The sequence below is a fragment of the Anguilla rostrata genome, chromosome 4, assembly GCF_018555375.3.
Source record: "Anguilla rostrata isolate EN2019 chromosome 4, ASM1855537v3, whole genome shotgun sequence".
Classification (NCBI taxonomy): domain Eukaryota; kingdom Metazoa; phylum Chordata; class Actinopteri; order Anguilliformes; family Anguillidae; genus Anguilla; species Anguilla rostrata.
Window position 1 is genome coordinate 41838718 of NC_057936.1, and position 15804 is coordinate 41854521.

Consider the following 15804-nt stretch of genomic DNA (forward strand, 5'->3'; position numbering starts at 1 on the left):
TCTGATTAAATATCAGGCTTTTCATTGAAATCCACCATGCTGGGTCAGGAAAAGTAGTTTTGGCAACCGGCATTCTTTGGTAGCTTTCATATTTAGATTTAATTTACTGGAACTTCCAAAAATGTAGATCTCGTTATATCAGGTACCCACACAAAACCTATTAAAACTCAGTTAAATACAAATTTTACTACTGAAAAGATGATAATTGAATCTCTCAAATATTAATAGATGAGATTATGTACTTATGAAACTAGAAATTATATAAATATTTGTAGGCGTGCTCATCTTGGTATATAAACCTGGTCGTTCTGTTACTGTAGCACTCAAATTCAAATTCAAATGCTTTATTGGCATGACATATTTAAAAATACATATTGCCAAAGCGTAGTGATAACAATAATCAACCACAGTAAGAATATATAATTAAAAAGAAAAAATAAAACAAGCAGCAACAACAATAACAGCACAAATGACAGTAACATCTATTAACAGTATATCTATTAAATTAACCAAATTAAATTATTTTTGAAGAGTATTTTCTCAATAAGAGTATTATATATATATACTCATACATACACACAAACATATATATATGCACACATACACACACACACACACACATTTATATATATATATATATGTACATACATACATACATACACACACATGCATATATACACACACATACATATGTTTGTTAGATGTTCACCGACTGTCCTTCAGGCTGTGACAGGCAAAAACATATTTAGCTGCGAGTGAGGCTGTCGGTCCTTCTTCTAATAGGACTCGCAGCTTTTGATCATTTGTTAGGGAGGGAAATTTGTTTTGGAATTTTGGATCTTATTAAAATATGTTTCCCTTATCAGTGAATATTTTTCACAATATAGCAGGAAGTGCATCTCTGTCTCTACCTCTCCTGTCTTGCAGTGACCACATATACGTTCTTCTTTGGGTAGCCATGTTTTTTTGTGCCTTCCTTTTTCAATTGCTAAGGTGTGGTCACTGAGCCTGTACTTGGTCAGGATTTGTCTCTGCTTTGTATCTCTGACAGAGAAGAGATACTCTGCCAAATTGTATTCTCTGTTTAGGGCCAAGTAGCAAGTAAGTTTATTTTGTGTTTTGGTTTCATTATTCCAGTGTTCCAGATAGGCATCTTTTGTTTGTGTGATTATTTGGTTTACTCTAATTTCTGGTTGTAAAGCAGCGCTGGTCAGAGTTCGGTCAGTGTTTGGTTTTAGTTGGTTAGTGAGTCATGACCAGCTGACTGAGATGACTCTTTTTGGGTTTCAGATCTTGGGTTTTCAGTGCTCGAAATTGCATTGTGTCTTGGGGACTTGATTTGAGGTGCATCCAAAATTAAAGTGCTCTTTTTTAAATGATAATTATCAATGGGTATCTGCCTAATTCTGCTCTGCATGCATTGGTGGGTGTTTTCTTTTGGATGTTTAGTATTGTAGTACTGTAGCACTCTCTGCTGGCAAAATACAGTATGACAGCGTCTTTATGTTACTCCCAGAGACTGTCTGCAGCAGGTCCAGTTCTCTCAAGTGGATCCGTGTATCGGCTTGCAGAATCCGCTGTAGAGTGGTCAGGTCTGGACTTTCTGCAGCACGCTTTTTCTGTACATCTCCAGTCTGCTTGAGTCGGATCTCCGGTCGAGGAAAAATGAATATGAAATGTCAAACTATACAACATATTACCTGACTTTTCGATTTACATGTGGAATGTGTCTGTCACCGTCCTAACAACGTTATTTAATAAAAAGGTCAATTTAATACGAGTTATTGTTTTGCAGACTTGATAAGACCATTGGGTTGCACGAGAAAGTGAAAGTTCGAAGTACCAAAAGAGGGGGCACCCGGATTTGAACCGGGGACCTCTTGATCTGCAGTCAAATGCTCTACCACTGAGCTATACCCCCAACTTAAAGTCATATGCCTAAACAAAGGTTATTTATTATCATGTTACCCTTGCTATGATGTCGTTTTTAAAGACAATATGGCATTATACAGCATAAATATACATTCATGAAAACAATACCAGTGTCAACTTTAATCACTCTAATACGCTACCGCTCTCTGGAAATGTCGTCATAGATCACATGTCTGCAACATTGACCTCATGACCCGGAAGTGTCTGTAATAGATCCTCAAGTTTTTTTGCAGGACAGAGCAGCAGAACTTGGTGTTAGATTGTCAGAGATGGTAATTTTTAGTTATTACGTGCTTTTTGTAGTATCTGACGATGTGTTATGAACGTTTAATTTCATTTATAAATCATAAGATTAACTTCTCGCAGGTTTATTTCATTGTTTCCATCAAATAATTTTGGAATTTGATTAGTCACTGTCCATAGCTCGGGAAAAGCTAGCTAACATTAGGCCCTGGTGTAAATCCGTTTGTTTTTAGCTAATCTATCTGACTTAATGTGCGGTTGATCGTATTTTAATATTAATATGTAACATTTCGCATGTGTGACATTGTGAGCCTTTCACATTTTTAGACCTTTGTACAATTGTTTATAACCAGAATTTTTTTCCGCTAAAATGAAACCGAAAGCTCATTGTATCATACACTGCATTTGGCATATTAACGTTAACTGTCTAGCAGCAAATTACAATCCTTTGATCATCTAGCTAGTTGAGTTAAGTTTTAATTATCACTGCCTAGCTAGCTTGTGTCGTTAGAAGGTAATTGATAAAACCGCAACGAGCTTGGGTCAGATCTGCTAAGTAGCTGTAGCAGATAACGTTAGCTGAGCCTAATGTTAATTCATGTTGTACCTGAAAATAACGATAACTTTACTTGTTATTTAAGGACACAGATCGTGGTGATTCTTGAATCTATCTAGTTGGTGTGTAATCGTTGGACATTTATTTTCCAGCGCGGTTATGAGTCATTGCGTGCCGGCTAGCAGCCAGCGTCAACATCAGCAGTAAGCGTAATTGTTTAACAGTGTAAAAACGGTGTATTTTGCGCATCGTGTAATCACTTGGCTTTGTGGATTTCTGTTTTAGAATACCCGCGGTCTCAGGTCTCAGTTGAAGGACAGCGTTCCTGTGACTGGTTTGTGTCCACAGGCCAGTGCGTACGGTGTTCCCGACACGCTTCGCAAGGGGTATGTTTATACTGGATCTGGCTGTATTGACACATCCTGTTTTTATTGCCCTGCCAGTGCTCTATAAGACGGGTTGACTTCTTAGGACCTTGTCGTAGCTATGGTACGGTACACTTAATTTCCTTGCTTAATGGACTGCTCATCTCAGAATGTTTTCAATTGCTTGCTTTTTGTCATGCTCTGCATATGCGGCGATGGTACAACATTATGTGCTTGAACCATGCAGTAATACTTAAGATTCTTCCATGGAGTGTTCATGACTTAGGCATGAATGTACTGCTATGCATAAATGAGTACGGTTGAATGAGTACTTGTGTACAGTTTTGAAAAGGTCTGTGAACTGTGTCTATTGTTTGGTTTCAGGTTTAGCAGTGTGAAAAATGACCTTGTGCCAAGTCACCCACTGGAGCTGTCAGAGAAGAATGTGAGCCCTGTGCAGACACCACCTCAAACACTGCTCTCTGTCTTTTAAAAAAGGGCTTAAATTCACTCCTTGTACTGCAGAGAATATTCTGGTTATCTCTTCTCTTGAGTTATATGCTCGTTTGAGTTTTTATTGAAGGCTTAAATTCCTGTAAATGTTGATGTGATGTACAGAAAGCATTATGTTACCAAGAACTGTACTGTGTGACTTGAAGAACTTGTCAGATACACTTGTCAGTGCCCAAGTGGTGCAGCCAGTAAAGACACCAAGTTTGGTATTTAGCTGACCACTTCTGTGTAGATTACAATCTTGATTAATCGTTTGTCGGTAAGTGACAAGTTACCCCAGTCATAAAAAGTAATAAATTATAAAAAGGCACAGGTCGGGGGTTGGGTGGATGGTGGTTAGTGGTGTGTTCATTGGGACGTGTGCATGTACATGACATGAGGACCACCCCTGGGTAGGTTGATCCTCTTATGCACCCCGGAACTCCACTGACCATGGCTCCAGCAGCTTTCAGACTGATTCATTATTTTTGTGCCTATTTTTTAGTAAATATTAAGAATCGAATAAAATACATGTTGTATGATTGCATTGTCCTATCTTGTAATTAAGAAAGAACACAAATAGTGTAAGAGTGGGTAGCTGATGGGGAAATACCTATCAACAAACAACCATAGACTAAAAAAATTATGTATAATTGAGTTCTGGTATGTTGTACTTTGTATGATGCATTTTCATATTGTAATTCATTGTATTAAAAAAACGCACAGGTCTGGTCCCTGGTTTTTCAGTGGTAAGGGGAGTGTAGCAGTTGGCACACTCTTGTTTTCTTTTAACGGCTGACTTGATTTGTCTAGATGTCTGTAAGCTGCATCATGCCCCTTTGTGTTGTCTACAGTTCCAGCTCAATCAGGACAAGATGAACTTCTCCACACTCAGAAACATCCAAGGCCTTCATGCACCCCTAAAACTCCAGATGGAGTACAGAGCAGCAAAACAGGTAAGCATTACTTGCCTGTTTTGAGAGGCAAGTAATTCTTCACTTACTTGCATTTTTTAAGGGCTCCCACGTATGTGTTTCAAGTTTTATTAAATGCTTGGTCCCTTGCCTTGTTTTCTAACATGTCCCAATTAAGCTGGTAAAATATGCCAGATTTAATATATCTGTAAAAGGTGACATTTCACTACGTGCTCCCAGAAAAAACTGGAGACTCACTGGATGTTGTTTTTTTAAAATGTTTTGCAAAAAAAATAGAATAAGTAGGGGCCGTTATGAGACAAATAAGCTGATGAAAGGTAGCTTGTTTGAAGTTGCATTTGACCCGCTCCTCTCACATTGGTGTCTCGGTTCAGTTCGGTTTATTGCTGCATCATATGTAGGACACAAAATAGTCATACGATGTGGAAAAAGTGGGCTTCCTTCAGCTTCATCTTGCATCTCTCCATCTTCCCCTTTCCCATTCTTCTGTCTTCCTTTCAATCCCCCTCTACCCTGACTCCCCAACCCCCTCCCTCGATCCAACAGATTCAGCGGCTGCCGTTCTTGCAAAGCTCCAACATTGCCCTGGATACACTCAGAGGGAGTGACGATAGTATTGGCTTCGAGGACATCCTGAATGGTAAGTGGATTTGGCACCACTGCTCCTGCCCTTTAAGTAATAGTTCACTTTCTGGGGGTTGTTTCAATTAGCCCAGGCAGTTTTATGTGGAATGGAAGATGTACCACAGTCAGCATTATGGGTTTGTGGTCTAAATAAAGAATATGCACTTTTATTTATTCATTTACTTACTTACTTATTTGTACACAATTATAGATTCATGTTTCTTTGAAACATACAGTGATTGATGGAAAATGTGCAGGAGAGGTTAAAAAACCACAGAGGGCTTATGCCCTGTTGAAAGACATTAAACATTCTGTTGGAAAAACAAACATACAATCTGTGTGTTTGTTTTCTGTATCTGTATGATACAGATTTGAAGTACATTGATACCAATAAATATTGATAAATAAGATTTTGGAAAATAGGCAAAGAGCTGGCCAGGGGATTAGAGAAGGTGGATATTCTACATAGTAGACAGGCTTTAAATGGCTTTTAATCATTTGTATTTTAAGAAATTTTGTTGTTGCGTTCGTAAACGCATCCCATTCAAAGAATATTATATAGAATTCTGCGAAACGTCATCACTACGCGGCAGTCACCCTGCCAGGAGCAGCATGAGCCTACCTGTGTGTGCACCTTGCACAAGTGTTGACGCCGAGTATTCGGTACAGGAGCGCATATTGTGGATGAGAAGAGGAACCGAGTGTCTTCAAAAAGTGCAGAGATGCGTACTTCATGTATATTTGTTGCTATGTAGGCTATGAACGTTAATTGAAGTATTTAGGCCTAGGCTGTTTTAGCTAGTTTATTCTTGTTTGTCATCCATTAATAGCAGTGGCGGTTGATGAGCTGGAAATAGATAGGGTGGAAAACTTAGAACTGATCATTGGTCTCAAACTGTTTATTAATTTTCCTTGTTTAACAAGCTTGTCAATGATCTGAATAATCAATTTGCTTTCGTCTCTTTCATGTCATGTTAGGGAGATTATATGACTAACTTTACGATGTAAATAATTCTATTCTATAATTCTATTACTTGCCTAATAGCCTAAATGAAAAGAACTGGTTATATTTGATGCCATTGAGTAATTTGTGAATTACTCACTATGTTTTTAATTAAGTAAAATGACTGTAAACAAGTAGAGACAAAGATTCAGTTTAAGGGAAAGTTTTCCGCCCCTTAAATTTTCAGCTCAGCAGCCACTGTTTTTCAGCCATCTTTGATAATACAGCAAAAATACGGAAGTGACTGAAGCCTCTGTTGATTTGTGCAGGGTTTATTTATTTATTTTTTATTTCTTTCTTCTCCCTGTAGGGCCATGATTTCTTGTGCATGTGGTAGCTTACTTTGGCCTAAGTCATTATGATAGGGTTTTTTCTTATGCTGCTGAATAAGCAGATTATCTGTTTGGAAAAAAACGATTGTTTAAAGTCTCAGGCTACATTTAAAAAAAACGTGCATTATTCCAATCATCATAGAATCTACTTATTTTCTTGCAGAAATTGTTACAATTTTATTGAGCAAACCCGCTTGTAATCTGTTTTCAGTAGCCTAATTCCCTCCGCATAAGCTGCCCAGAGGCATTAGACACATAAAATGCAGTTGAATATCTGCATCTTTGCGTTCATACTGCTCAGATATCATTGTTGGCCGATAGTGTTCGCATGGATTCAATATCGGTATTAGCACCAAAACATGCAGAACGGAGCATCCAATATAAGGACTTCAGGTGACTCTGAAGCAATCTGGACAACGGTGTTATGTTTCAAGCTGACTGGTTCTCAGAAACTTAAGTAATTACCTGGAATGCCTTTCATCTTTAAAAAATTGTCTGTGTCAATTGAAAATTTACACTAGCATAGAAATAATATCACAAAGCCCCAGAAAGTGAACTTTGGCTTCAAGTATAAGCAATTCTGCCTCCTTCTTTGAGGTTTACCATGTGGAAGGCCCTGCTGTTTGCACTGTTGCCCCCCAGCCAAGATGTGATCGAAAAATTGATTCCTCCCCATGCTAGGAATTGATTTTGAATCAAGCACATAATGCAATGATTCGATCTTCGAGATAATTGAAAATCTCCATCCCTAGTGAGTGTATGAAATGAAAACTGATTACTGTAAACCTCTGCCAGAAAACTTGATGTGTTTTAAATACTCTGTCAAAGTCTGAGCATCTGGAACTTAGACGAGATGAAACAGAACTGCTGAAATATGGATATATGTATTGATATGCTTTGACAAGGCACACATTTATGAACAGAGGAATTGTACATTAATAGCTCACATTGCCAACTACTAGCAAGCCACTTTACTAAAGAAACTATAGGCAGCTAACCAGTAAGCAAGCGTCTGTACATTTTATGCAACATCATTTCTGTGTTTGCCGAAATCTTACTGCATACACAACAATAAACAGATGTTTATAGAGTGCATAGGTGGCAAGCTACCGGTTACTCATCACTTATGGTCTGGCCTTTTCCCTGGTGATCTCGCATGGTTTTCTTTTCATACGCTAAAGTAACAGGGTAGTGATATAGGACTAAGTTTACATAATGCTGATGTAGATCTGGGGTGGGTCACTGGCGATGTGCCTGTTTATCGATGGGGCTCAATCTTGAATCCTTTCAATAAATATCAACTGTTTAAATGTATGACCTGTAAAGAATGTTGATGAGTGTGGTTGGTGTCTGTAGATCCAGCACAGAGTGAAGTGATGGGAGAGCCCCACATCATGGTGGAGCACAAGCTGGGCCTTCTGTGATGGGAGACGCCCAGCCTAAATGCACCCCACTTGTGTGTGACCGCATAACCACAGCAGATCTTCGCTCACCGCTCCCCATGTGCGCTACCACTCAGTTTTCTATGGTTATATTTCCTGTATTTCTAATAAAATTCCATCCTTAAATGAGTAAGAGTTGTCTGTTGTCAAGGGAAATAAATGGAATACAAATTGTTGGGCATGCGCTCATGTAAGTACTCAGAATCACACAGGTCTGCATGTAACTATACACATACGGTCTTGTGAAAAGGAATGTACAACCTCTTGCAGTTACATAGTTTTACATATTAGGACATAACTAACCCTCGTCTAGTCCTCACCAAGCACTAACAGTAGATAAGTAACCATGTGACAAATAACACTCAACAGATTTTACATTGTCATTAATTAGTCAGCCAAAAATAAGCCAGCATGCAGAAGCCTTCTGTGGAAAAACTGCTCCCTGTGATTCGGCAGCTGTAGAACCACCTGTAGCGACGATTACCTGCCGTAATCATTTTCTGTATGAATTCATCAGTCTCTTACAATCCATCACAGGAATTCTGGCCCACTCTTTACAAAACTGATTCAGCTCATCAATTGGGTTGAGGTCTGGACTTTGACTTGGCCTTTCCACAACCCTGATTCTTTAGATTTTCAGCCATTTATTCAGATTTACTGGTGTGTTTGTGAATATTGTCCTGTTGCATAATACATCTTTTTGTTGCAGTCCAGCTTTAGCTGTCGAACAGATGGTCTCACATTTTCCTCTAGAATAGAGTGATATAGAGAGGAATTTGTCATCACCCCTCCACCACCATTCTTGACAGTTGATTTGAGTTTCTTGTGCTATGTGGCGTTTGGTTTTTGCAAAACATCTCATTGTACATTACAGCCAAACAAGTGTACTTTGATCTCATCAATCCAGAGGGAAGTGTTCTGGAAGTGTTGTAGTTCATTCAGGTGCAAATTTGCAAAAGTACAGTATGCCTTGCTACAATATTTTTTGAGAAGAGATTTTCTGGCTGTCCTTGCTTGAAAGCCATACCTGTTCAGTCTATTGCTGATGGTAGAGTCAGAAACTCAAAAATTATTTGTGTTGACAGGCCTGTAGATCCCTGGATGTCGCTTAAGGGCACTGCAATTTCTTGGAGTATCATACAGTCTTGGGGGTGGGGGGGGGGGGGTGGATTTGCTGGGGCCTCCAAATCATCTTTCACTGTAGAAGGATGGACTTCATTTTGTTTAATAACAGCTTTATAACGCTTCCCAGACTGATGAGCAGTAACAATTACTTCCCTGAGATTATCACGGATATATTTTGCCCTTGGTATGCTGTGCTAGCACAAGCCTGAATGTTCAACACCAAACTGACAAAAGCCTCTTTTCCACTGTACGGCCGAACAGTTACCAGGGACGCTCCGTGCCGTTCCACACTGCCCAGGACTCGTGGGAATGGTTACCGTTTCCATTTGTCGGGCTGCTAAAACCAGGACTAGGAAGTATCAAAGAAAAACTAGTGACAACAGCAAGTGACGCAGTGGATCAGTGCCCAGTCACAAAACTGACATAAATGTGAAACCAATCAGTGAATACCTACGTCATTAAGCCCGCCCACCCGAACGGTTCTGCTGCACTGAGCACAGTTGTCTAACCGTGCCGAGAAAATTGTGCTGGGCATGGTTTGTAAGCGTTCTGCGCCAAACCGTTTCCAGGTGAAAACACCATTGGAACCGTTTCCTCTCTGTGCTCAGAACCGTTCGGCCCTACGGTGGAAAAGAGGCTAAAGTTTCTGTTTTTATATATAGGGGAAATTTGATTGAGGCTTTTAAATTTATTAAAGGGATTAACAAAGTGAACTACAGTAAATTATTCAAGTTTAGTTCGGTTAGCAGAACGAGGGCATAAATGGAAATTGGCAAAGGGTAAATTTCACACAGACATTAGGAAATATTTTTTCACACAGAGTGGTCACTGAGGAATAGATTGCCTGGACACGTAGTGGAGGCAGAAACACTGGGGGTATTCAAGGCCCGGCTTGATACAGTGTTAGATACTATCTAGCTTTTAGGTAAACTAAGCATTAAGTACAGTTTAGTGGTAGGACTAGACGAGCAGTGTTGGGCTGAATGGCCTGTTCTCATCTTACGTTATGTTATATACACGTGGTTGTGCTTCCTGGTGATCAACTAATTGCATGTACTTGATTGGCAGCACCTGGCTCTAATTACCTTTTTAATTGTCACAAGCAGTTCGAGCAGTGGTTCTCAAAGTCGGTCCTGGGGGACCCCTGTATATGCTGGTTTTCATTCCAACCTCAACAGCAATCCCAGAATTTTAACAAGCTGTTAATTTTTCTTAATTAGGTACTTTTCACGTTTTAGAGCTGGGGTTCCAGAAAGGGCCAGTGTGGGTGCAGACACCTGATTCTACTAATCAATCACTAGAGTCATTGTGAAGCACCTTGATTAGTAGAATCAGGATCAGGTGTGTGCACCCACACTGGCCATTTCTGGATAAGACTGGGGACCCCAGCTCTAAAACATGAAAAGCACCTAATTAAGAAAAATTAACAGCTTGTTAAAATTCTGGGATTGCTGTTGAGGTTGGAATGAAAACCAGCATACACAGGGGTCCCCCAGGCCCGAGTCTGAGAACCACTGAGTTAGAGTGTACTTTTTCATATGTGGCTTCTGCATGTTGGTAATTGGTTGAATAATTAATGACAAAGTAAAAAATGTGAGTCACATGAGGTTAGATTTACCTACTGTTAGGGCTTGAAAGAGTGTTTCTTTGTCTCATCACTGAATGTACATACAAGCACGAAAGTATCCATACTGATTTGCCATTGAACCTCTTAGCAAAGAACCTGGTTCTGCATCCTGTGTGATACAGAATGAGAGTTGCACGCAAAATGCCTAGCTGAAGCATAGGCTGTTTCCTGCCAGTTGTCATGCAAACTTGGAGAATTTACACGGGTGACATTCACTGCTGGAAATGGTACTGCTCAGAATGCATTTGTTCTGTGCTACATGGCACATTAATTTTTTTGTTTGCTAAGTATTTATTACACCATTTGAATCATTGCTACATAAACACCTCAAGAATGCTTTTTGGAAGTCATATGTTTTAGGAAATCATGCTGTGCAAGATCTTCATAGTGTGAGCATTAGCTGATAAGGTGGGTTCAGTGAATGGGAAAGATATTTGTGTAATGTAGATTGGCTCAATTCCATTAATAGGATTTCATCCAAGTGACCAAAATATGTTTCCATTACACACAGTGCTCATTCTACTAGGTGAGATCTGTCACATCTGCAGATTCAGTGATCTTTCAATCATCTGGATTGCTCAACTTGTTCACTGAACTGATCTGCATCAGATGAAGATGGTGGATTTATGCGGATTAGATGTCAATATGACCTCATAGAATGTAATCAATTTCCATTTTCAGTTTTTGTGTATAGCTGATCTGAGTTAATTATACCTGCTCTATGGACCCAGAACCACATTTTCATTGGTCAATTCTCCAATCGGGAAGAAATAAATGGCAGTGTAGTTGACGGGCTTTTCCAGTAGGCATTGCTCTGATTATTAGAGAATTCTGCTTATTGAACAGGAAATTCACACTGAACAGTTTGCTATATTGTAACACTTCTCAGGAGATGCTTTGTTAGGGGTGTGTTGTCGGGGAAGGAATGTTGGCTCAGCTAGGTTGGTGGTGAAGTAAAGTAACATATGTATTGCAAGGACTTATGCATCTAACATAGTATGAAGTCCACACAATCACCTTGTCAGTCCCAATACATGCAATGTTCTGAAATGAGTTGTTAAATCCAATTTCTGTTTTAAAATTACATTAAATGTAAATTAAAGTTACATTTTGGTGATTCTAACCATGGATTGTTTATACCACATTTCCAAAATTGTCAATGTCATGTAAAACTATTCCTTTTCCCTTTGTTGTCCAGATAAAATAAATATATATTCAACAGACATATATTTGAATCTTTTCAGTCAGGAGAGCCCAGTATATTCACACAAATCAGCTAGTTTCACTGTTGACAGTCCTCACGCAGGGTATTACTTTCTGTAGTAGTGTTGGCTGTTCGACATGACTCCTCCCTTATAAGTTATATACATCAGAGGCTGTTCAAGGGTTTAGTAGAGCACAATTGAATGTATAAAGTAAACAACCAATTTCTAATAATTATTTTAGTATAAGCCTCTTATGATGATAGAGACATGATTTCTTATACAAAACATGTATTTACAAATAATGAAAGATGTAGGATTATTGACAGAGTATACCAAAACACAATGAATGTCTTTTAATTTACTTCATACTTTCAATCCTTTTGTTATTTGAGGCTGATATACTCAGGTTCCTGTCTGGAGTTTTTTGTCCAGTATGGAATAGCTAATCACGTGGCCGAATGGTGTCTAAGCAGCAAGCTGATCCTGAAAAAACTGAGCCTCGCTCACAGGCTTCTCTCTGGTATAGGTCTGTTGGGTTTTTTTCAGCGGAACCAATATATATCTTTTTAACAGCAAAGACATTGAAGAAATGACTCTACAGATATTGAGCACCGGGGTAGAAGAAAAAAAAAAAGTAACAAATTGTATGAAGACCATAATTTATGTTTTTATAGCTTTGTGGTTAAGGTTGATACATTGTTCTAAATATTTGCATGTACATGAAAAAATAGTTTCTGGAGGGAAATTAGTATAATTGTGTTCAAGAAAATGATTTTTACCCTAAGAAACAGCAATATTCTTTTGAGATCTTCTTAATTGACATAATCATAAATATAAAACCAGAATAGTCTGGAACAAAATGCAGTCATAGAATAGAATTAAACAATAACCAACAGATTAATTATTGTTTCACTTTTAAGGAATCAGTCTTGACCTCAGGCTTACTCAAAATTATCCATCATGAGTTATAGAATGAAAAGTTTTTCCTTGTTATAAAGGTGAATCCCAGCCTGCCAGAAAAAAAAGTTTTTATGATGTATGCTTCAACACAAGAAGCCTGACTATTTAGAACATGGCCTTAATCTTTTTTTTTTTTTTACACAGTACTCTTTTCCATTAGACAAACCACACTAAATTGGAAATAAATATTCAAGTTACATAGATTCTGACAACAATAGCTACATTTACTTTTGTGTCTTTGTGTAATGCTCGGTGATAATTAATTTGTGAAAAGCCCTATATTTAGTAAAATTTGATTAATTAATTAATTTTTTCATGACCAGATGTGAATCATTCCATCTGAGCCACCTGACAGTAAGTACTCCCCTTTATGGTCAAAAATTACGCTCTGCACGGCATCCTCATGCCCCACTAAACTGGTAACCTGGGAAGAGCCCAGATCCACCAGCTTCACTGAGCCATCATTACTGGCAACAGCTAGTGTCCAGCCCGAAGGGTTGAAAGCCACCTGGTTGCTGGGGTGAGGGCCTATATACACAGTTACCACAACAGTCGCCTTTCTGATGTCCCACAGCTTCACTTCCCCGTAGGAGTCACAGGAAGCAACAGCATTGCCTGGCAAGCTGAAGGATGCATGGTTGCAGGAGTGCAGGTGGCCATAGAAGGTCTGGGCACGCAGACCAGTGCGGGCATCCCATAGTGCCAGCGTCTTATCAGCGGAGCAAGTGAGCAGCGTGTTGGACAATGGCAGGAAGCAGACACTGTTGACAGAGTCCGTGTGGCCACGCAATGTATTGCGACAGCGTTGGCTGTGCAGGTCCCAGACTTTGCATGTGTTGTCCATGGAGCAGGAGGCCAGGAAGTCGCCACAGGAGTGGAAGGAGCAACCCCAGGTGGCATGGGTGTGGCCCTCCAGAGTCAGGACACAATGGCCGAGGGAGAAGTCCCAGACCTTGACCGTGGCATCGCCACTGGTGGTAGCCAGCTGGCCTCCATTCGGTTGAAAACTGCAGCCAGAGAGCCAGTCGCTGTGGCCCTCCCCTGTCATTAGCTCTTCCCCCACTGGCAGGCCCCACATCTTCCACAGGTGGTCATCACTGGTGGAGGCTGCGATCAGCTTTTGTGGGTGCAGGGCCAGGCAGCTCACAGGCAGGGAGTGAGCCTTCACGGAGCTGGTCAGGTGGAACACCGGCATTCTGGAGCCATCAGCAGGGTGCAACTTAACATGGGTAAGGAGTGGGTCTATACAGGTATCGGCAGGGAACTCAGAGTCCAGATTATTTGGGGCAATGCCTTCAGCCTGTGGCCTGGAGTCCTCCCCTGCACTGCCTTTCAGCCTGCCCTGACCCTGCAGCAGGCCAGGCTCCCTGCTAGCTGAATGAGACCCTGCCGACAGGCGGTCTACCCCTTTGGCTGCTGTGTTGCGAAGGCTGACTTCCAGACCCTGGAGTTGCCCTAGAGCCCTATCCCTCTCCAAACTGACAAGCATCTTCTGCTTCAGTGCTGCCTGGTACTTATCTGTCAGCATCTGCATGGCCGGCTCATAGGAGGCATAGTGCTTCTTCAGTCGTTTGAAGTCCTCTATCAGTCTGTTCTTCTCCTGGGCTACGCGCTTGTGATGCAGGCGGTGAAAGTCCCGCTCCTTGCGCAGCCTTACAAGCACCTCGCCAGCTTTGAAAGCAGCCTCCCTGTAATCATCACGCTCCCTCTGCACATTTTGGAGCTTGTTGTCAAGGAGCTGGTTCTGTGTGTATGCATCTTGTACAATCCCAACCTGTTCCTTGTTCAACTTGCCCTTGTAAACCATCTCATACCACTCTGTCTGAAAACAGTCTAGGGTTTTGTGCATTCCCATTCTTACCAAAAAATTCCGTACAAAGTCATCCACAACCTCAGGTATATGGAATATTTGCTGCTTATCAGGTGTAATGCTCTTTGGCACTGTTCCTGTACCATCTGCGCGATCACAGAGCGCTTTCATTACAGCCCCCAAATCCTCCTCTCCTTCGGTTAGGCTCCATTCATCATCAATAGGAACCTCCTCAAACTCATAATGGTCCTCGGAGTCTTCAGGTATTGACACATTTTCAAGGTAGTATAGACAGTCTGTGAGTTCTTGTGGTGCTCCTTCGTCAGTAGCCATCCCGTCCACAACGATAGGAGTCGCAGTATGTTTACTGTTGCTATGGGCACCAGAAATGGGCCAGAGAACAGTGACACAAGTAACGCGAGAAGACAAAATCCAAAGAGAGCGATGACCAATGAAACGCGTCAAAAAAGTGTCACAATATGGCGGACAAGAGTAACAGAACAAGCATCTCGATTAGACCCAGAGGAGCATTTTTAAAGTGTTCCAGAGAAAGAAGTTGAAGTGGCTGCAGTTCCTGCAACTCAACTGCTGAAAAGAGCGCTTTGTATGAAAGAAACAGTAGACTGGCTAGGTCATAAAGCATACGCTATGCTAGAGAACGGTAGATTTCCCTGTTGTTGTTAGCTAATGTTACCTAGCAGCCGCAAAGACAACGTTATCGTACAATTTCTTTTTACAGTGAAGAATCCCTGCTTTGTTTATGTTTTTGTTTACATTCTGGAGATATGTTACTGCAAGCGAATCTAACGATGTTACCCCGACAGCATTTTCGACACAAGCAATTCCGGCGTTTTGAGCGAGTAGCGTGTCGTATTTCGACTCCCCTTCACATTAATCCGTACGTTAAGCTACACATTCTATTATTTTACTTAAGTTTATTACCCCAGTTAAATTGTTTAACGATTATACTGTGAATTGTGATAGGAGCATATAGACCGTGAATTGTAGATTGATTGTGGTGGGGCATAATAATTGCGAAGGTTCACAGTATTAAAAGTTATTCGTCTTTAGTGCAGTAGAGTTGTTAGTTCTCGTGGACACTTAAGTTTGAGCCTCGCCAGATCCTTGCCTTGTCAATAATAATATACTCTTA

General features: G+C 40.4%; 2 protein-coding genes and 1 non-coding gene across 3 annotated transcripts; 1 reads left to right on the plus strand and 2 right to left on the minus strand.

Annotated features, from left to right (window-relative positions):
• Nucleotides 1-1849: 1849 nt before the first annotated feature.
• On the minus strand, nt 1850-1921 carry trnac-gca (transfer RNA cysteine (anticodon GCA)). The gene has a single exon. It is a non-coding gene; the product is annotated as a tRNA-Cys (tRNA).
• A 143-nt stretch (nt 1922-2064) lies between these two features.
• On the plus strand, nt 2065-8057 carry pomp (proteasome maturation protein). The gene is made up of 6 exons (XM_064332694.1): nt 2065-2204; nt 3017-3117; nt 3481-3541; nt 4443-4544; nt 5070-5163; nt 7839-8057. The coding sequence occupies exons 1-6, from the start codon at nt 2202-2204 to the stop codon at nt 7904-7906; spliced, it is 429 nt and encodes a 142-aa protein (XP_064188764.1). The 5' UTR covers nt 2065-2201; the 3' UTR covers nt 7907-8057.
• A 4863-nt stretch (nt 8058-12920) lies between these two features.
• On the minus strand, nt 12921-15488 carry LOC135253419 (sperm-associated antigen 16 protein). The gene has a single exon (XM_064332693.1). The coding sequence runs from the start codon at nt 14982-14984 to the stop codon at nt 13155-13157; it is 1830 nt and encodes a 609-aa protein (XP_064188763.1). The 5' UTR covers nt 14985-15488; the 3' UTR covers nt 12921-13154.
• Nucleotides 15489-15804: the final 316 nt, after the last annotated feature.